The sequence below is a fragment of the Camelina sativa genome, chromosome 1, assembly GCF_030686135.1.
Source record: "Camelina sativa cultivar CO46 ecotype springtype chromosome 1, ASM3068613v1".
Taxonomy (NCBI): domain Eukaryota; kingdom Viridiplantae; phylum Streptophyta; class Magnoliopsida; order Brassicales; family Brassicaceae; genus Camelina; species Camelina sativa.
Window position 1 is genome coordinate 3,043,995 of NC_141880.1, and position 20,847 is coordinate 3,064,841.

A 20,847-nucleotide genomic window follows, 5' to 3' on the forward strand; every position below is an offset into this window, starting at 1 on the left:
AAAAAGAAAAAGAAGCTGTTTCTGATCAAACCAAGCTTTTACTGATTCATCCAATACTTATTCAACAATAAAAAAAAAACTCAGTATCTTTCAAAAAAGAATCCAATCTTTCACCAGGAAACTATGAGAGAGACACAAACTTAAAAGCTTCTAGAGCTAAACAAATGTAAGGGGGGGGGGGGGGGAATCAGTAACCTTTTCCACAATGTATCAAACTGCCGGCACCTAGAAAAAGCCCGAAAATTGCTGCACTGCCAATGGTAGTTTGCCCAATGTATCTTATCTTCATAAGCCCAGGAACCTGCAGGAATAAGATATCTACCAGTTAATGTTGACATAAGTATCTACTGAGATTGTTTTCCCAACCGTTTAAGCATATAGTGACAACAAGAGCAACCTCTACTCCAGACATCTTCCTTATCTAACTTAAAGAGCTAAAACCTTGAGATTGATCTTGCTAACCAACTCACAAGTAAACACAACAAGACCAATCATAACTCACAAAATAATGGATTAAAGTTGTCCAAAACGGTGAGATAGATGCACAAGTCAAATAAGTTCAATTTTCTCAAAAGTGAAGGCAAACAAAACACAAGACTAAGGCTGTGCAGTGTGTTTTCGACTCATCAAGATATCCAAAGAGGAAGAGTGACAAAGAGTTTCACTTTTTCAAGAAAAGATTCCGAATTAACAAAGCGTACCTTGAATCTAATCGCTTCGTAAGTTCCATAGACAGCACCTGAAACACAACGAAACAAGTTCAATATCATCTTCACACTCAAAAATATTTCGTACCCAAATTCCCATAGAATCGAAGACATATAAAGGCGAATTTAGATTGTAATTTAGGGTTTAGGGTTTTTATTTCCAGAATGTAAAGGAAATTGAAAAAGAAAAAAAAAAAGCGTACCTACAGCGCCACCAACTGCGCCGCCAACGGCAACTCCGGCAGTGATTCTGGCCAAACAGCTGTCTTTCGCCATCTTTTTTTTTTTTGTTTGGAGAGACAATTCGTTTGCTGTGTCTTTCTTCTTCTCTGTCGGAATATTAATATTGCGGTTGCCCTCGCCGCCGCTTTATAAAGGTTTTGACTTTGGAAGAGTTTATTTTTTGCTTGCAGAGTGGATCGATTTTGCCTTTCGCTACAAGAACAAGGCCACACAACACCGACCTGATCCTAAACCGGGCTTAACCGAATTCGAACCAAATTTGTGGAAGACGTCATTGGTTTATTTACCCAATGGTATATTAACTTACTAAAATCCTGCATTAATTGGAGCTGTTTTGTTTTGTTTAAGAATAAAATCTGGCCATAACATTTATAAAAAATATACGATATACTATAAAATTTAGCAATTTAAAATTTTATAAAATTTATATTAAGTGAATCATATTCCTTTAATAATGTCATTTATTAAATTAAATTAATGTCATTGATTTTATTTTTATTTTTCAGAAAATTGCTAGTTCTTGGACAAAAAAAACACACACACATGTCTCTTTTATAAGTTATAACAAAGAAACTACTCTCAACCCACTTGAGCTAGCTACCAATATATATCATTTGAACCTGATACAGCTGGTCATTCTTCTTGATCCACACTGCCAAAACAAAGCCAATATATCAGTTCATATCTTTAGATGTGAAAATAGATACAACAGAGATGTCAGAATAGCAAAAGTGCAAAATAAAAAAAAAAACTGGATAAATCTTGAAAGGCTGAGACAGTAATCACTCATTCAGTTGTTCAACCAAAGGTAGTGTAGGCCAAGATACCAGATTGCATCACATCAAGATGACGCAATAAAGTAGGCCTCCATATAAGTTTTGTATCACTCTAATAACTACGTAATATTTAATTAGACTATGGGCAAAATCCTGAATATGTGTAAAATAAACAGCAATCATCAAATTATATGTTTTCATGGTAACAATTGCAAGACAAGAAAGAGCGTAGGCTTCAACATAGTTTAAAATTTTACTGTTGGAAATCAAATAATGTTGGCTCACTTTGATAAAAATATTTCTCAGTAGATTTTTTATTACCTTTTCACATATCAAAAAGAAGAGACGATTCTCCTTTGAAAGAATTGTGTCTGTGCTCTTGCAACCACAACACATGACGTACTCAACTGAAATAAACGGCAATTAAAACCACGTTTCAGAAATCAACACAAGGGATGTTGTTGGTTAGGGCTCTTATGTGTCTTGAACTCATACTCAATACAGTTGTTACTCCAAATATATATACAGTATGATATTCATTTACGGCAATCAAAATCTTGAGTTCAGTGGAAATGTTATACTTACGGATATATCGTCGTAAATCCTCTTTAAATCGGCCGGATCTAAATCCCCTATCGATAACCAACCTTTGCTGCCCATCTATTGTACCCCTTGCATACTTGCCAGCACACAAGAAAGCGCTAACATGATTTGGTTGTCGATGCATCCTGAAAAAGTTTTAACGGTGGTAAAGTATTCCAAAATACAAACATTAAAAAACCACTACTGGACTTTGTGTTCATACGTCTTGCAATAGTCCATAAAGTTGACAAAGACTGTTTTGTCTTTCCCTTCAAGAATAATTTGTGGTGGCCTTATAACTGTAAGAAGCCAAACTCCAACAAGCTCCGGACTATTTTCACGCAGAATATTAGGTCATCTCCATCGAACATCCTTAAAGATATCTTAGGAGTTTCTTAGGTCAAAAAAAAAAAAAAAAAAAAAAAAAATCAAAACTGTCAAATATACTTAGCATCGGCGCTTACATAAGTGACTTTAGGATCCTTTAGAACTGACGACGTGTCAACATATTGTTGGCTATATTTTTTGACAAAAGAAAAAATTTTTTTTACCCTATCTCCTTCTCATCTCTCTCGTCTTCTTTCCGAGGACAAACTGTTTTGAAGCGGAGGAGAAAGTCTGAGTAGGAAATGGTTCTGAAGTTTCTGAACGAGAAATCTGTGAACAAGGGTGATGCTTCTGTTGTTGTTAAGTTGTAGAGCGCTATCAAATTCAATGGCAAAGGTGTGTCCGACTTTTTTTATCTGATCTCGGTTTTGATGAGTTTGATGGATTTGTTTGTGTTGGATCGTGTTTGGATGGGATTATTGTTAGATGAAATAGGTTATTTTTCAAGTTACAGCCTCATGATCCATTGAATTGAGCCTAAGAAATTAGGAGTTGAAGTAATTGATGAATAGAGTGTGAAATTGGGATAAATATTTGTCTCAGAGTCAATCAAAGTTTAATCGGTTACACTAGCTGGCTTAGAGGTACTTGGATTTGTTGGGTCTCTTGAGCTCGGAACCAGTTGGATTGGTTTGATAGATATGGATAGTAAGTTTTGGATTATGTTATGTGCTAAAGGATGTAACTCATTGGGGTCTGATTCGAATGTGCAGGTCATTTGAACCACTCTTATCAAGTTGAAGGTGCTGCTGTGCAAGGATCAGGATGGGTGGTCAGTTAGTCTAATATCACCTTTTAAATTTCATTGGCTCACATTGTTGAACGTAGTGCTTTTCACTTCTAACCATGATCATTGATTTTCTTGTATCTGTTGATTGAAACAGTGGCTCGGTCTAGACAAAGAACTGAAGAAGCTTGTGGTTGACACAACTGCCAATCAAGTAAATTATCTATGATCTATAATGTGATATCTTTACATTGGTGTGAAGTGATTGGTTTTGTTAACCTTTGAACGACATTGTTTGCTTTGGGCTCCAAAATACCTACCAAAGTTGTACCACCACCGAGTACTGGTAAGTCTGAATGTTGCTGTGATGTCCGGTTTCCGTTTGGTTTGGTGTCCTTTGGAAAGAATTGATCATCGAGGACATGAGTGGTCTTGATCACTTGTGTTTTGGGGATTTGCTGGCCTTAGCCAACACTGCATCACTCTGTTTCTCCGGTCAGATCCCAAAACCTACAAGTAAGAGAGGACTTTTGATTCTGATTGAATTAGAAATGAAATTGCTTAGTCAAATATGAAAGATGGACTGAGAGATAGCTACTTGTCTCTGGTTATGTATTTTAATATTGGCACAAATCAATATTAAAATTAATCATTTAGTAATCTATTTTTAATATGCTTTTATGTAATGTTTGTTTAAACTTTTATTGAATGCAATATTTGTAAGTTTTTCAAAAGTATACAAGTCTTATGAATTTAAACAAAATACCATAATAATTTACAATATATATATATATATATATTTTAAGAAACTCAAATTTAACAATCTTCAATGGACCCATGAAATATTAAAGTTTTTTAAGAAGTTCTTAATTTTATTTTTTTTCCAAAATTAAGAATAAGATATGTTTTAAGATACTTTGTTTAAATTCTTTGATGGCAATGCCCTTAAAGACCTTAGGAAGAATCTGTACATTATGGACCAACAAACTCACAATCAGAGAAAAACAAGTAGAAATCAAATTACTTTGGAAGGAAGTATTTGCCACTTAAGGAAATAAATAATCCTCCAAAGCAATATCTATTAAATTTAGGAATCACGGATCTCATATAGACAAACATTGTAGAAAACCAAACTTACATCTTGCTCAATGCTCATCCTTCACTTCTTCCTTGATCACATTACGTTCATTAGCCATGATTACTGCCAAGGAAAGCATTAAGAAACCAAATCAAATATTATAAATATCAACAAAATTGGTATGAACATCTAAAAAAAAGAGAGAAGATGGACTCCGTCACTCCGTTACCTAAAACATAATAAGTAGTAATTTTTATTCCGAGTCTATAACTACAATTATAATCTTTAACAATAGAACGGAAACTTTTGGAAATCAACTCAAACCTTTTTGGTAACGAAACAGCACCCGATTGGTCTTAACGGGGAAACTCAAGCGAAGAGGTTGTGAAGCTTTTTGTTTTCTTGATTGCGTTTTCCTAACCCTATTTTTTTGTTGTTTTCACTTTTATAAAAGCTTTTTATTAAATAAAGAATCCCTAATTTTTATGTTTAGACCGCAATTTTAATTCATAAAACAAAAACATAATTAACCAAAAAAAAAACCCGTCTAATTTACTTACAAAGGACGCGAAAAAAAGGGAGTGTATAATATACAGACAAAAGTATGGGCTAAGAAGAGAGATGGGTGCTCTGTTTCAGTTCCTTAAGCGATTGCGGTGACTTCATTTGTAAATTGAGATGGTTCCTCCAATAATGTACGTATCAACGAAGAAGAGATCGGAGACTTGAAAGGGACGATGATAGTTCAGCAATGCGACTTTTTCAGTTCTTTTTATATTCAAAATTAAGTTTGTTCTTAGTTAGATTGGGCACCAAGTCACTATACAATACTTCAAAGAATGTTAATGATGAGGCAACTACCGCTATGAGCCAAATCCAAAAGGACCAAAACTATGAACTCATGACAAATAAGTTCAATATTTAAGGGTAAACCAAACACAACTTAATGCCTTTTTCTTGACTTATTTGCACAGGCAATCACAACTTTAATCTGTGTCTTCCTTTTCTTTTCCTTTCATTATTAAACCTGTGTTAGAGAATAACATTCTTCAGCATACTCAAAGACAAGTCAATGCCATTAGCAAGCTAGAGAATAAGAAGAAGACAAGCATGACCTCACCAACTCCATAACATGTTCTTTAGTAATTACACAAAGAGAGGCTACTCTCTCTACTCACTTGAGCTACCAATATATCCAGTCTCCCTGCGACCAAGATACCTTCTGTTCATGCGGATTTGTGGCGCACATCGTCCTGATCCACACTGCCAAAACAAGCCCCATCAGTTCATATTTGTAGATATATATAGATAGGCACAGAGATTTTAGAATAGCAATATATAGATAGGCACTGGATAATTCTTGATTAGTATTCAGACGTTAATTACTGATTCTCTTGCTCAACCAAAGCAGCTTTTTGTAAGACAGCGTAGGCAATGATATCAGCATCACATTAAGATGATGCAATAAAGTAGGCCTCCAAATTAGTTTTGTATCACTCTAACTGCGCAATATATATTAATCAGAAAATATAATCTAGGCAAAATCTTGAATAGGTGTTGAAGAGCAACACCTATTCAGGACCATTTCTCCATCATGAAATCATAGAGGGGACGTAGCTATGAGAAGCGGTTTTCTTATATATTCAGTTAGGCAGAAACCATAAACAGAAATGTGTCCAAGGCAAGAGAAACTAATTGGGTAGAGGTTTTTTACCTGTTCACATCTCACAAAGAAGAGACGAACCTCCCTGGAGAAAGTTGTGTTTGTGCTTTTGCAATCAAAGCACATGACGTATCCACCTGAAAATAACCGCAACTAGGAATCACTTCAAGAAATCAACAAAAGGATGTTACTCCAAAATTGAACCTTGAGGTATATTAAAGGATATGTTACTTACAGACATATCGCCGTAAAAGCCCTTCAAAGTTCTTGGATGTAAATCTCCCCCTAACAACCAACCTTTGCTGCGCATCAGGTGTATCACTAGTAGTACCCAACTCAGCAAGTAAGAAAGCCCTAACATGAGCTGGTTGTCGACGCATCCTGAAAAAGTTAAGCATTCCAAATACAATTACATCAAAAAACCACTACGTTCTGGTATAACAAATGGTTCCAAAAAGTACAAAAGTACAGTACTATATGAGACATTGTTCATACGTCTTGCAATAGTCCATAAAATTGACAAAGATTGTCTTCTTTGTCCCTTCAAGAAGAACTTGTGGTGGCATTATAACTGTAAGAAGCGAAAATCCAACATGCTCCGGACTATTTTCACGCAGAATATTAAAGACCCTACGAAGTATCTGTATTTATAACTTCCAATCAGGAAACAAAAAAAAAATAACAAGCATGAATAATCTTGAAAGGATGATGCATTGACCTAATGAAAGAATCCTCCAAAAGCAATATCTATCAAATTATTATATGAATCAAGGATCCCTTATAGAGTCGCAACAAAAAAAATGTAAAAAGCCAAACTTACATCTTGCTCATCCTTCACTTCTTCTTTGATCACATTACTTTCATCAGCCATGATTACTGCAGCCAGGAAAAGCATTAAAAAACCAAATCAGATAATTATAAATATTTATCAACAAAAAAAAAAAAGATGGACTCCGAGTAATTCAAGAGTAAACTCTAAAGTCTAGGTGAAACATTTATAAAAATTCACTCAAATTACCTTTGGTAACGAAACCGCAGGAGTGATAAAACGAGGCTGTGATTTGCTTTTTTGTTTTTCAACCCTAATTATTTCTATTTCTTTATAAAAATTAACAAATATCTATAAAAAATAAAATAAAAAAGCTCAATTTATTTTTGTTTTCACCCCAATTTTTTTTATTATTATTAAAATGGCGCAATTTAATGTAATTGACCAAAAAATACTTATAATTTTACACACACTAATGGCGAAAAAGGGTAATTTACAGACAAAAGTATCGGCGAAGAAGAGAGATTGGGTGCTCTGTTTTGGTTCCTTAAAGAGATTATATTTATAAAATTGAGATGTTTCCTCCAGTAATATATACGTATACGCGAAGGAGATGTCGAAGACTTGGAAGGGACGATGATAGTTCAGTGATGATGACTCGTCGGAGACCCGACTCCGCTACTATTGAGGTAAGGGATGAGAATCACTCGATTGGTTTATTTAAGGAGGATGATGATGATGATATAATTCGAGATTTGGGTTGCATTGATGAGTCTGAAACTAGACATGGTTCAAGTAATTTGCTTTCTCAATGTCATCGTGATGATGTTTGTTTCCTCGACAAGGATAATAAGAGCGATAGCTTTGTTTCATGTAGAAGAAATTTGGATGATTTGTTTCTTGGGTTCGCTTATAAGGGTGTGAGGAGTAGGAAAAGGGATGACTTTGGAAGTGAAACTACTAGTAATCTTGTTTCTCCTCGAATTGCTGATGATGATAGTGTTTCTGAATCTCATCTTCAAGTAAGAAGAGTTTCTCCATACTTCCAGGGATCTACTGTTTCACAACAGTCCAAAGTAGGGTGTGATTCTCGTAGTGTTTGCTCTCAAAGTAGAAGAAGTTGTAGGAAAGGATGCAGGAAAATTCAAGCTAAAGTTCCAAGAGTTTCTCCATACTTCCAGGCATCAGCTATTTCACAATGTGGTTCTGACATTGTTTCATCTCAAAGTGTAAGTAGGAGAGAAAGTAGCAAACTTCAAGCTAAGGTTCGAAGAGTTTCGCGTTATTTCCAGGCGTCAGCTGATTCAGAACAGCCAAGAGGTTTGCGTAGGTATTTTAAGGTTGTGAAAGTTTCAAGATATTTCCATGATGTTGTGCCTGCGGATGGAATTGAAATCGATGATTCACAAAAGGAGAAATCAAGAAGGGTGAGGAAAACTCCGGTTGTGAGCCCTTTACTCTCCCTTTCTCAAAAGACCGATGAGGCATACCTGCGGAAAACGCCTGATAAGACATGGGTGCCTCCACGATCTCCATGTAATCTACTTCAAGAAGATCATTGGCATGATCCATGGCGGGTGCTGGTCATATGTATGCTTCTCAACAAAACATCTGGTGCACAGGTTTGTCCTCATTCCTCTCTCCTTATCTTAACTGAACTTAGATACACTAATTAGGCATTTGAGACCAAATTAGTTTAAGTGGATGTGTTTGGTGTTGTCATTTCTTGTTGCATACCTTCTCAATCATTGACAACAATCAGCTCATGTAAATCATTCTTGAGAGTATTCCAAAGTTTGTTAGGAAGTAAGGAGTTAAACCTCTGTGGGCTTAAAGCTTTCAATATAACCGTTGCAGAAGAAGTAGTTGCAGTCTTTTTGTTTTACGAGTAACTAATTATCCATGAATTGAATTGCTTTGGTCGTGTTGAACTTGGTAGAAGAAAAGGCTTTGTGTGATTGGTCAATGAATTTGTTTTGAAAGGTGATTGCAGACGCGGGGAGTGATATCAGACTTGTTCGCATTGTGTCCTGATGCAAAGACTGCAATAGAAGTTGAAGAAAAAGAGATAGAGAGTCTGATAAAACCTCTTGGACTACAAAAGAAGAGAGCCAAAATGATTCAACGGTTATCTCTCGAGTATCTTCAAGAGAACTGGACTCACGTCACTCAATTGCATGGCGTTGGAAAGTATGCAGCGGATGCGTATGCGATATTCTGTAACGGGAATTGGGATCGCGTGAAGCCTAATGATCATATGCTAAACTATTACTGGGAATTCCTCAGGATTCGGTATAAATTATGAGTGGGAAGGTACAAGTATATAATGTTGAACGAATAGTCTTTGTTGGTAGTTTTCTTATCTTTTGTTGTCTTTGTCACCAATGTTTAAAAGCTGTAAATGAAATATTATCTTATACTACTAACTACAGTAGTTTCTATATCTTATATATTGTAATGGGTTTTGGACCTTTTGGTATCAGCTATGGGTTTTATTTTGTGTTTAATATTGTCGAACACCTAAGATGGAGAGGCATGAGTTAGTTGAGGGTGAAAAAGCTATGCGACTTTCTTAGTTCTTATTATATTCAAACATGAAGTTTTGCTTTTTTAGTTATAGATTGGGCACCAAGTGATGATGCAATATACTAATTCAAAGAATGACAATGATGAGGCAACTACTACTACTGTTACGAGCCAAATCCAAAACTTAGAACTCATTAAAATAAGTTCAATATTAATATTTATTGGTAAACAAATGTACCAAACCGATGCATTTTATTGCTTTATTTGCAGAGGCAATCACAACTTTAATGTGTTTCTAAATTTAAGAGATTTTTATAAGGTTGTTTGGTAAGGGAAAAAGGAAAAATGTTGTGATAATTTGTTATAATGACGTGTCAACTACAATATTTGCACAAAATTGAAAATCACAAAATCGAAAATCCTCTTTTTTTTTTTTTTTGGTTTCAATCTCTCTCTGGCCGACAAATAAAAAAACAAAAAACACAACTAATCATAGGCTTCTCAATCTCCTTTGTCTGCAGGATGATGATGCAACTTTTCAGACAATTTTCTTCCAAAATCCTTCCGTAATTCTGTTTTTTTTCTTCATGTTTCATCGTTATTAGGTTATACCCTCCGTGGTCGTTACACCCAACATTACTTTTTTCTCCCTCTTCCCCCAAAAAAAAAAAAAATAAATCAACTGACCTTTTAGAGTTTTTAGGTTCTGCTTCCAAGAAATTGAAATTGGAACGAGGCTTTGATGGCTTTGAAATTTCATATTAGCCCCTTTGTTTAAGGTAATTTCTCAAGGAATGAATCTTTTTTGCTTTGTGTGGTGCAAAATCAAGTTATATTGTTTTGTTATGATGGATTCAGATTCTCCTTGTTTTAAAAAAATCCAATGGCTCCTTAGGAGATGTTGTCTTGATTCTTGGGAATAATGTTGTTTGAATGGTCACGGCTTTTTTGAGCATTCCTGTGTTCTTCATTCTTGTCTCGGCTCTGGTTCGAAATGTCTGTCGGCCAAGAAAATGTCGAACCTGTTGAAGTTTCAGGTAAATTTCAACACAATCCTTTCATTATCCCCCCTAACTTTTCAAACGTGTAAAAGGTTTTAAATCTTGGCTTTTGTTTGTTTTATAGGGTCGCATGCTTGCTTATATGAACTTTTATGTTCAGAGACACCCAGATGGACTCCTCAAATGGATTTGCAAATATCTTCTTCTGGTGATCATTTTTTGTTGGAGATGAACTTTTTTTTAAAGATATGTTAGTGTTAGTTGGTGACAATCTCATCTCATATTTGGTTTTTCATTTGTCAGATCCCCGAGATCGGTTAGAGAAGTTGCTGAAGCAACCTGGGAATAAATATTGTGCTGACTGTGGCTCTCCTGAACCAAAATGGGTGTAAGTTTGATTAATTACTTGTTGTGTGGTTTTGTACATCTCTTTTGATGGATTGGATTGATTCATTTCATCTCGTTTAGGTCGTTGAGTCTCGGTGTATTTATCTGCATTAAGTGTTCTGGTGTACACAGGAGTCTTGGAGTTCATATATCTAAGGTACATTCTTTTCCATCAACAATCTTGATTGTTTTCTCTGCTTCTGTCTTTAGAGCCTTTAAATCGATAACTCCGCCGATCATCATCGCAGGTTCTGTCAGTAAAACTAGACGATTGGACAGATGATCAAGTTGACATGCTTGTAGGGTATGGTGGAAACACCACAGTGAACCAGAGATTCGAAGCTTGCAACATCGATCAGTCAAAGAAACCCAAACCAGATTCTACTAATGAGGAACGCAATGATTTCATCAGGTAACATTTTTTTACTTACGATTTGTTATTTATGTATGATCATCATGTGTGTAACATCTATACTTCTGCAGAAAAAAATATGAGATGCACCAGTTTATGGATCCAAAGGATGGTGCTTTGTGCCCTTATCAGCAGCCTAGCAGAAGAAATACTTCACCACCGTCTTCATGTTCTGCAAACCACCGTTCTACAAAAAACCGTATTGGTCATGCATTTAGGAATAGCTGGGGACGAAGAGAATCTGATCACAAAGGACCAAAGAAGAGCAATTCCATGGTAACAACCACTAAACATACATACGTTACATGTTTGGCTAATAACTGTTGCTAACGTTAATTTTGTGGGTGTTTTAATTTACAGGCAGGTATGATTGAGTTTGTGGGATTGATTAAGGTTAATGTGGTAAAAGGAACCAATCTTGCGGTTCGAGACGTAATGACCAGCGATCCTTATGTTATCCTTGCTCTTGGTCAACAAGTGAGCTCTCTACCAAATCTCTACTAGACAACTTGTATGATTTAAACTTAACCTCTTCATGTTTGTTTGTTGTAGTCGGTAAAAACACGGGTGATAAAGAACAACTTGAATCCCGTATGGAATGAGACGCTAATGCTTTCGATACCTGAGCCCATGCCTCCTCTCAAAGTGGTAAGAACAGAAATATCATAAACATTTTAGCCGTTAACAAACTCGACTGAACAGAGGCTATACCAAAATCTTGCTTGATATGTAAAAATTTGCAGCTAGTGTACGACAAGGATACATTCTCGACAGATGATTTCATGGGAGAGGCAGAGATAGACATACAACCATTGGTGAGTGCAGCAAAAGCTTACGAGTCATCGAGCATAAAGGAACCGATGCAGCTGGGAAGTTGGGTGGCGAGCAAAGAGAACACGTTGGTGAGTGATGGGATAATCTCACTTGAAGAAGGAAAAGTGAGACAAGACATTTCACTTAGGCTTCAAAATGTGGAGAGAGGTGTACTTGAGATCCAGCTTGAATGTCTTCCTCTCACTCAATGATATATATAAATACGTTACCTCCTTTCTTCCCTCACTCTTTTTGTTTGTTTGTTTTGTTTGAATTAATAGTGAAGAGATGCTAATACTTTTCTTCTTGATCTATCTCTCAAAACCTATGTAAAAAAAAAACCATAATTTGATTGATCATTCTTCAGAACCAATCCTAGTTTCTACATTAGTATGAAAAACAAATTAAGATTTTCAAGGGTAACACATTAATTAATTATGTATGGTTGATGTTACAATTACATAATAAAAGACATAGAGATGTAGTATAATTTATACTACCATAACACATTAAAAACCTATGTATGGTTGATGTTAAAAAATTAAAATAATTACCTTATAATTTTTTTGTTATTGCTGTAAAGTGTAAACAAAGCTAAGTAACAAACATATAATAATGTAGATATATAATTAAATAATTACATATATAAGTATATAGATTACCAATTGTGGGAGTATTAAAGGAGAAAATAATCTCCGGTTTGAGCGGCATCGGCGAGATCTATCGTCAGATTTGTTGTTTTACACTCTCTCTCGCTCAAGTCCGGCGACATGAGTTCTCCGGTACGGTTATTATAGCAGATCTACGAAATCGGCCCTGAGATCTTTTCGCGTTTTCTTTGTTTTTTTTGGAAACCGTCGTCTGATCTTACGAATCTTCTTCTTCTTCATCGTCTTACATTGTGTTTCAGGGAACGAGTGTGTTCACCAATTTCACTAAGCTTTGCAAAGGACTTGCTCTGGTGCTTGTTGTGGGACACCTCGTTGTTCAGTTCATCCCTGCTACCATCCCTTACCTTGCTCTCATTCCGGCGAGGTACTTCCGTCTTTCTCTCCTTCTCAATCTTATGTCAATTCTAGGGTTACGATTTTGCTACTGATTGCATTTTGTTCTACTCCGCACGATTCTAATTGCTGATTCACTATTTTGAAGAAATTAGGGTTCCATCATTATGTTAAAATCAGTTAGTAAGTATATTACTTAGGATGCGAGTTTGATGCTCGCATGGTACTGTTACCTGGTTGCTATTTAAATTCCAGTGTGAGAACAATGTGATACTCCTTGTAAATTGTAAATTCCAGAGATTAGAATTCTCGCTAGTTAACAGTTATCATTCTCTAGTTTGGGATTCAAGTATTATCACCATGGTTGGTTCCGGCTTGTTACATTTTTTTCAACTCTTCTTCACTATAGGACTATTCCTTTTGCCTGGAATCTGATTACAAGTGGCTATTTTGAACTATCAGTGTATGGGGTATGTTCAACTTGTTCCTATCCAAATCCAGCTTTCTCATCTAATAGTACTTGCTTACATGAGTGACTGTTTTGCAATGTTGCAGGTTGTCTTCAGCACCGTTTCTCTCCTCTTTATGGGAAAGTTCCTGGAGCCCGTCTGGGGATCCAAGGAGTTCCTTAAGTTCATCTTTGTGGTGAACTTCCTTACGTATCTCTGTGTTTTCGTTACAGCCATTGCCTTGTACTACATAACGAGGATGGAAATCTACCTGTAAGTACTCCACCACCCTATATATACTCACTAAGTGTCTGTCTGTTTATACATTATGAAAATAGAGTCTGAAATCCTCCACGCTGTAAATTATAACTCGTTTGCTTCCCTGGTCGGTTACGTTCAATCTTTTACCACAGTATATGATGAATCCTCTATTCTTAGTTAGATTTCATTTTTTTCCTCTGTATAATAATTTGTTCTCTGTTTTCTCCTTGCTAGATATATGCCCTTTGCAGGTTTTCATGGTGTCTTGGCAGGCCTTCTTGTCGGGATAAAGCAGATAATACCTGACCAGGAGGTATTGCTGTTAAAGATAAAAGCAAAGGTAATCTCATACTTTCTACTAAGAAATGAATAAAACCATGACATTTTCTTACTTCAACTTCGGCTGGTTGAAGAAGTTCTCACATCCTATTCTTACCTCTGGTTTTTGTGTGCAGTGGTTGCCCTCAATTATGCTAATTTTGTCAATAGCCTCAAGCTTCTTCACACTAGATTCAGCAGCATACCTTCCCACTTTGATATTTGGTACATATATGGGCTGGTTATACCTTAGGTACCTACAGAGGAGACCAGAAACAAAGCTCAGAGGTGATCCAAGCGATGACTTTGCATTCTCCTCTTTCTTTCCTGAATTACTCAGGTAAAAGAATATTTCTACATTTTTTACTACAATTTCGAGTTTGCCGACAAAATCAATTCATGCCTCATATGTTGTTGGTAATATTGTTTTTCCAAATGAAATGCAGGCCCATAATTGACCCTATAGCCTTAATCTTTCACCGGATGCTTTGTGGACGATCAAATGTCACCAGTGAAGACCATGATTATGCTACCAGCGGCGCACCATTGCCAGGTTCCGATTCTGCAGAAGCATCCAGGAGGAGGTAAACTGGTTCCTCTCTTTTCCCCACTTCCCTGTTCTAGTTAAATGGCAGTTTAGACCTAAGATGCAACGATCTTACTGAATCCCCAGCTCTATGGGGGGTTAGTGCAGTTCATGTCTTCAGCACTGTTTCTCTCCTCTTTATCCGAGATAACGAATGATAGTATTCACTCTATTCTAAGAGAAAGTGATTTTATCAATATTGTATGTAGGAGTTAGACTTATGAGTAGTTTGTATCGAACCAAATCCTGAGAAAACTTGTATATTCGGTTCTAGAAAAGGCAAAAAAAAACTCTGTCATAACACAAAAGATGTAATTGCAGAGAAAGAGGGGCAAGAGCTCTAGAGGAGAGACTAGCAACAGAAAGAATGGTTCCTGCAAAGAGCAAAGATGAATTGCCGAGTGATGCATTGGATAGCGTATAAGTGGAGATTGCAATAAGCTTTTTGAAGGTGTGTGGGTTCTTGCTTGTTTCAGGTGGACATCTTTTTTTCTTTCTTTATGAGGTTGGGTCATTATACCAAAAAAAAAAGATCAGCTTCTCCGTAAATTGTTAAGACAGCTCGAAAAATAGTACATTTCCTTGGACGAACCAGTTAGAAATGATTTCCTTGGACGACGAGATAATAGAAATTTATACATGTTAAACTTCTCTCCAAACTTTTTTTTTTTTTTTTTCAAACAGTCGCAATCGATCACTCTTAAGACTAAGGCACACAAAAAGTTGGTTTGTTGAGTGAAAAGCAAAGCACAAACTCTAAAATCACTTCTTGTCTATCAACTTAAACTATAAATATATTAAACCTAGTTTATAGCTGTCAATTTGTGTTGTTTATTTGAATGATTGAAAAGTATGATTTTCATTATTATTAGGGAAAAAAAAACAAAGAAATGATCTATCAACAAAGAAGTTTTAAGTATACAAGGGATGAGTCAGATGGAGGCACAAAAGAAGGGACTCCATTGACTAGGATAATTTTAAACAAAAAAAGAAACTACAACCGTATCGTATGTATGTGTAATTTGACTAATTTGGTTTCTGGTGGGAAGTTCGTTCTCATTATTAGTATTATTTTTTATTTATTTTAATGGAAAAAGAAAAAAAAAAAAGGAAGAAATGAAAAAGGAAATGACGTAAGCAAATTGACAAGGTAACCACGTCGCATCTATGCGAGAGTCCCTCCAGATGTCTGGTTTGGTAGTCGCTTTAGGAATCAAACGCGGAGCTCCAATAACAATGGCCATTACCAAACTCTTACAATTTCTCTATCGAAAGAGAGATTCATCCATCACACACCACCAACAACATTTCTCAATCTTTCCCTTTTTTTTTCTTCTTTTTTCCCTCGTTTTCAATTTCCTCTTCTCTTCTTTCTGTTGCTCTTCGTTTCCCCACGCCATTCCCAAAAAAAGACATCTCCTTTATCTCTCTCTCTCTCTCTCTCCCTCTCTATCTATCTACGTTCTCGTCGTCCTTGGCTATACTACATTTCCCTCCATTGAAAATCCGATAATTTCTGAAAGACCCAACAAAAATTCCAAATGCGGCTCGGCGATCTAAGCTATGGAGGAACGAATGAGAGAAACGTAGAATCCAACAACAAGACAATGTGAAGAAAGAAAGAAAGAAAAAAAAAAAAAAAAATAGATTTTTTAAATAAAAAAGTGAAATTTCGTAGGAAGAAGAAGAAGCAGGAGAACATAGAAATGTCGGTAGCACACGCAGATGACGCCGACGATTACAGTAGACCAACTGGTGAGTCTTACCACGCCGAGAAAGCTTTACCAAGCGGAGATTTCTACACAGGACAATGGCGAGATAATCTCCCTCACGGCCATGGCAAATACCTTTGGACCGATGGTTGTATGTATGTCGGAGATTGGTGCCGAGGCAAAACCATGGGCAAAGGTCGTTTCAGTTGGCCTAGTGGTGCCACCTACGAAGGCGATTTCAAAAACGGTTACATGGACGGCAAAGGTATGCATATCATAACTACAACAAATCCTCAAATCGTTTCATCTCAAAGTTTTGATTTTTTATATTTTTGTTTTTGTAGGTACTTATATCGATTCGTCTGGAGACTTGTATAGAGGATCATGGGTTATGAATCTGAGACATGGGCAAGGAACGAAAAGTTACGTCAACGGTGATTGCTACGATGGAGAATGGAGGAGAGGTTTACAAGATGGACACGGTAGGTATCAATGGAAGAACGAGAATCATTACATTGGACAATGGAAGAATGGGTTGATGAATGGTAACGGTACCATGATTTGGAGCAACGGGAACCGTTACGATGGGTTTTGGGAAGACGGAGCTCCTAAAGGCAATGGAACTTTCCGATGGTCTGATGGGAGTTTCTACGTTGGTGTTTGGAGCAAGGATCCTAAAGAACAGAACGGGACTTATTACCCTTCCACTTCTTCAGGGAATTTCGATTGGCAGCCACAACAAGTGTTCTATGCTGATTTGAGTGAATGTGTGGTTTCTACTTGTCAGAGAATCCCGGTTTTGCCGTCTCAGAAGATGCCTGTTTGGTACGGTTCTTCTGAGCAGAGTAGTAGTGGGAACATGACCAAGAACAGTGAGAGGCCCAGGAGGAGATCCGTTGATGGAAGAGTAAGTAATGGTGAAATGGAATTAAGGAATAATGGTTCTGGTTATCTTCAGTTAGATGATAATGCAGAGAGTAATAGATCATCATTAGGGCCTTTGAGAATACAGCCTGCTAAGAAACAAGGGCAAACTATCTCCAAAGGTCACAAGAATTATGAACTCATGCTTAACTTGCAGCTCGGAATTAGGTAAAAACCGAAACTATATCTGTGTTTTTTTCGATTTGTTATTTGTTTGTTTTTGCTTTGCTTGATGTTGAGTGTTGTTTTTGTTGAGAAGACATTCTGTTGGAAGACCAGCACCAGCTACTTCTCTTGATTTAAAGGCTTCCGCGTTTGATCCAAAGGAAAAACTTTGGACGAAGTTCCCATCTGAAGGATCAAAATACACTCCTCCACACCAGTCTTGTGAGTTCAAATGGAAGGATTACTGTCCTGTGGTTTTCAGGTTTGAATCTTTCTTACTTTTGATTTCTTCTCTTGTGGTATTAAGAAAACAGATGAAAATCTTGTGTTTCGTGTAGGACCCTGCGGAAACTATTTAGTGTGGACGCAGCAGATTATATGTTATCTATTTGTGGGAATGATGATCTTAGGGAGCTATCATCTCCAGGGAAAAGTGGAAGCTTTTTCTACTTGACCAACGATGACCGCTACATGATCAAGACTATGAAGAAGGCAGAAACCAAAGTAAGAGCTGAATTTTTAAACCGCATAAAATTCTGATTATTATTAAGATTCACTCATGTCTTTGTTTTTTTTTCCTTTGACAGGTTCTTATAAGGATGCTCCCGGCTTACTACAATCATGTCAGGGCATGTGAAAACACTTTAGTTACCAAGTTCTTCGGTCTTCATTGCGTGAAATTGACTGGCACTGCACAGAAAAAGGTCCTTTTTGTACTCATGTCTCTGCATTGTTGTTGTTGTTAGCATTTTTCAATTTGGATGTACTGATGAGAGAATACTTTTGCCTGCAGGTTCGGTTTGTAATAATGGGTAATCTATTCTGTACTGGTCACTCCATCCATAGGCGGTTTGACCTCAAAGGATCCTCTCATGGCCGTCTTACTACTAAACCAGAGTCTGAAATCGATCCAAACACGACTCTTAAAGATCTGGATCTAAATTTTGCATTCCGATTGCAAAAGAACTGGTTCCAAGAATTCTGCAGGTGAATGATTCATTACTTCTATCTCTTTTCACTTCTTTCATTTGTGATCCCAAATTCTGAGTGTTTGTTTTTTTACCAGGCAAGTGGACAGAGACTGTGAATTCCTTGAACAAGAGAGAATCATGGATTATAGTCTCTTGGTTGGTCTTCACTTTCGAGAAGCTGCATTCAAAGACTCTGCCACTCCTACTTCCGGTGCTCGAACCCCGACCGGTAAAATCTTGTCAAATCTTTAACTCAAATTTCGAAAATTCTATCTTAAAGCTTGATTAAAGCAACTTCATCATCTTTAAGCAGGAAACTCTGATGGTGGAAACACTCGTCTCTCCCGAGCAGAAATGGACCGGTTTCTTCTTGATGCCAGCAAGTAAAGAACCAAAAATTCAATGTTTATATCGCAAAAACGTAAAAAAGGGTTTTATAACAGAAAGTTTGGTTCTTCTTTAATGATATGTTTTCCAGGCTAGCATCAATAAAACTGGGTATAAACATGCCAGCAAGAGTTGAAAGAACAGTGAGAAGAAGTGACTGTGAGAATCAGCTTGTTGGGGAACCAACTGGTGAATTTTATGATGTGATTCTCTACTTTGGTGTAATAGACATTCTACAAGACTACGACATAAGCAAGAAGCTTGAACATGCCTACAAATCAATGCAGTATGATCCGACATCGATCTCAGCCGTTGATCCAAAGCAATACGCTCGACGTTTCAGGGATTTCATCTTCAGGGTCTTTGTTGAAGAAGACACTTGAGAGAACAATCATCTAACTTGCACGCCAAGGCCCAACAAAGTTTGAGGTTATTCTTTTTTGTTAGAATTTTTTGTTTACTTTCTCTATAGATATATTTGTAAATTTATTATGTTATTCAACCAATTCTTCTAAGTAGAGAAAAAAAAAATAAAAAATCGATTCTTTTGTAACTAAAAAAGTTCTATACTCTCTGACCCTTTTTTGGTTGTCGTTATTCTTTTGTACTGCGTTTCTTCAAACGTGAAGAAAGTATGTGTACAGCAGATGGGATGACTTGTGTATATCTTATTCTTTACTTTCGTCCAGTTTTTATATTTTTTACTCTTTTAGAATTATTAACCATTGTTATAAAACAGAACATGTTTCTAGTTTTCGTTTTATTTTATTTTCAAATTGATTTTTAAATACGTTGGAAAAAGTTGACTTGTAGGTGGATTGGGTATTAGTACAGATGTGAGGTTTTCTGGTGCTCCTCTACAAGCCAAGCTCAAAGTCAATGCTAATAAATTTTAAAATAAGTTCACATAGCATTAAACATTCTTTAGCAAGAAGAAGAGTTTAGATAGCATTCTTTTCTTGATTTACATATGGCTTGAATACTTTTATTAATTTCTATTTTTTTTGGATTGTATATTATCCTTTTTTTTTTCTGACGTCGTCGTATAGTTTTGCCTTATATCAGTAGTAAGGAGACATGAGACAGCATCTTAAGAAACAGAGAGTATAAGAAGAGGGCTGTAAGCTATAGCTGATAATAATGATAATGTTCTAGTGAGTAGTGAGCTATTGTTTTAATCTTTTGGATAAATATATAACCATCTTCAGTTTAATGAAAAACGAAGGCCAATATATGTGTATTTTTCAACGTTGCCTTGAATGGGGATACTCATCATGAATCTCATATAATATGTAGAATATGCAGAACTTTTTGTGTGAAAGAGCTAGATGTCTAAAAAACCTAAGCTAAATGAGTTTGTTCGGGTTTTCTCTGAAAGACACTGCTAAAAAGTAGATGCAAATTTGATTGGGAACAGTCAGTCATGTTTAGAAACTAATGTAAAAGACTAGTGAGAAAGGATCGAAAATGGTAGTTGGGGACATGTGTCTAGGGCAGTAGGGCTCCTGCATATGCTTTTGGCTACACGAGACTTTTTACAAAGTGTATATATCGCCTGGTTCAATTGACATTATCCCTTCTCCCATGCCTATGATTGCTCTTGTTGCAGCTAGGAAGGATCTTCCCAAAATATCATTTCATAACTGCCAGGTTTCCACTGGGTTTGTGTCCATTGGCTATAATTCCTATTAGGATTCAAATTCATTGGCTTTTAATCCATTTCGGTTTGCATAATCTATACCTATCCGTATATACCAGATTAATTCAAATCAACCAGAAAAATAATTCGATAAGGGTCAATGAAATTATTTTATGATAATATATTACATCAAGTAGAAGATGTATAAATTGGAATATTATAAAAAAAACCGTAAAGTATATGAATTAGAGAAATATAGCATGCATGCATGAATCAGGCATGCATGTTTGCTTAATTAAAATTTTGAAAAATCATCTAAAACTATTTTAGATTTGTAACTTAAATCAACCAAAATTACTT

The 20,847-nt window shown here is 36.2% G+C and overlaps 6 protein-coding genes and 1 long non-coding RNA gene across 10 annotated transcripts; 5 read left to right on the plus strand and 2 right to left on the minus strand.

The window, feature by feature from the left end:
- Positions 1 to 18: 18 nt before the first annotated feature.
- On the minus strand, positions 19 to 1,241 carry LOC104740564 (uncharacterized). The gene is made up of 3 exons (XM_010461237.3): positions 911 to 1,241; positions 702 to 739; positions 19 to 301 (listed from the first exon to the last, which is right to left on the minus strand). Exons 1-3 carry the CDS (start codon positions 981 to 983, stop codon positions 188 to 190), a joined length of 225 nt encoding a protein of 74 aa, XP_010459539.1. The 5' UTR covers positions 984 to 1,241; the 3' UTR covers positions 19 to 187.
- A 1,390-nt stretch (positions 1,242 to 2,631) lies between these two features.
- LOC104740645 (uncharacterized) lies at positions 2,632 to 4,156 on the plus strand. Its single transcript, XR_002036087.2, has 4 exons — positions 2,632 to 3,031; positions 3,409 to 3,467; positions 3,580 to 3,636; positions 3,748 to 4,156. It is a non-coding gene; the product is annotated as an uncharacterized LOC104740645 (long non-coding RNA).
- Positions 4,157 to 5,607: 1,451 nt separating this feature from the next.
- Positions 5,608 to 6,795, minus strand: LOC104740704 (eukaryotic translation initiation factor 2 subunit beta-like). Its single transcript, XM_010461419.3, has 4 exons — positions 6,659 to 6,795; positions 6,399 to 6,544; positions 6,215 to 6,300; positions 5,608 to 5,763 (listed from the first exon to the last, which is right to left on the minus strand). Exons 1-4 carry the CDS (start codon positions 6,727 to 6,729, stop codon positions 5,671 to 5,673), a joined length of 396 nt encoding a protein of 131 aa, XP_010459721.3. The 5' UTR covers positions 6,730 to 6,795; the 3' UTR covers positions 5,608 to 5,670.
- Positions 6,796 to 7,355: 560 nt separating this feature from the next.
- Positions 7,356 to 9,439, plus strand: LOC104740855 (methyl-CpG-binding domain protein 4-like protein). 2 transcript variants are annotated; one of them, XM_010461681.2, is made up of 2 exons: positions 7,356 to 8,554; positions 8,916 to 9,439. In XM_010461681.2, exons 1-2 carry the CDS (start codon positions 7,508 to 7,510, stop codon positions 8,964 to 8,966), a joined length of 1,098 nt encoding a protein of 365 aa, XP_010459983.1. In that variant the 5' UTR covers positions 7,356 to 7,507; the 3' UTR covers positions 8,967 to 9,439. The 2 variants fall into 2 exon arrangements, with proteins under 2 accessions (XP_010459983.1, XP_010459910.1); XM_010461608.3 differs by having other exon boundaries at positions 8,926 to 9,439.
- Positions 9,440 to 9,805: 366 nt separating this feature from the next.
- Positions 9,806 to 12,444, plus strand: LOC104740998 (putative ADP-ribosylation factor GTPase-activating protein AGD11). Of its 2 annotated transcripts, none has more exons than XM_010461789.3 (10): positions 9,806 to 10,237; positions 10,317 to 10,495; positions 10,584 to 10,667; positions 10,763 to 10,847; positions 10,928 to 11,003; positions 11,095 to 11,258; positions 11,330 to 11,534; positions 11,619 to 11,735; positions 11,811 to 11,906; positions 12,002 to 12,444. In XM_010461789.3, the coding sequence occupies exons 2-10, from the start codon at positions 10,453 to 10,455 to the stop codon at positions 12,281 to 12,283; spliced, it is 1,152 nt and encodes a 383-aa protein (XP_010460091.1). In that variant the 5' UTR covers positions 9,806 to 10,237; positions 10,317 to 10,452; the 3' UTR covers positions 12,284 to 12,444. The 2 variants fall into 2 exon arrangements, with proteins under 2 accessions (XP_010460091.1, XP_010460166.1); XM_010461864.3 differs by having other exon boundaries at positions 9,850 to 10,237; positions 10,354 to 10,495.
- An 86-nt stretch (positions 12,445 to 12,530) lies between these two features.
- Positions 12,531 to 15,336, plus strand: LOC104741149 (rhomboid-like protein 19). Its single transcript, XM_010461972.3, has 8 exons — positions 12,531 to 12,853; positions 12,982 to 13,106; positions 13,485 to 13,545; positions 13,631 to 13,797; positions 14,020 to 14,125; positions 14,241 to 14,443; positions 14,550 to 14,687; positions 15,011 to 15,336. The coding sequence occupies exons 1-8, from the start codon at positions 12,842 to 12,844 to the stop codon at positions 15,111 to 15,113; spliced, it is 915 nt and encodes a 304-aa protein (XP_010460274.1). The 5' UTR covers positions 12,531 to 12,841; the 3' UTR covers positions 15,114 to 15,336.
- A 536-nt stretch (positions 15,337 to 15,872) lies between these two features.
- Positions 15,873 to 19,536, plus strand: LOC104741244 (phosphatidylinositol 4-phosphate 5-kinase 6-like). Of its 2 annotated transcripts, XM_010462158.3 has the most exons (9): positions 15,873 to 16,666; positions 16,746 to 17,493; positions 17,585 to 17,752; positions 17,829 to 17,994; positions 18,078 to 18,194; positions 18,284 to 18,477; positions 18,557 to 18,690; positions 18,775 to 18,844; positions 18,940 to 19,536. In XM_010462158.3, the coding sequence occupies exons 1-9, from the start codon at positions 16,396 to 16,398 to the stop codon at positions 19,229 to 19,231; spliced, it is 2,160 nt and encodes a 719-aa protein (XP_010460460.2). In that variant the 5' UTR covers positions 15,873 to 16,395; the 3' UTR covers positions 19,232 to 19,536. The 2 variants fall into 2 exon arrangements, with proteins under 2 accessions (XP_010460460.2, XP_087307175.1); XM_087451049.1 differs by lacking the exon at positions 18,940 to 19,536 and having other exon boundaries at positions 15,881 to 16,666; positions 18,775 to 18,848.
- The last annotated feature ends 1,311 nt before the right edge of the window (positions 19,537 to 20,847 follow it).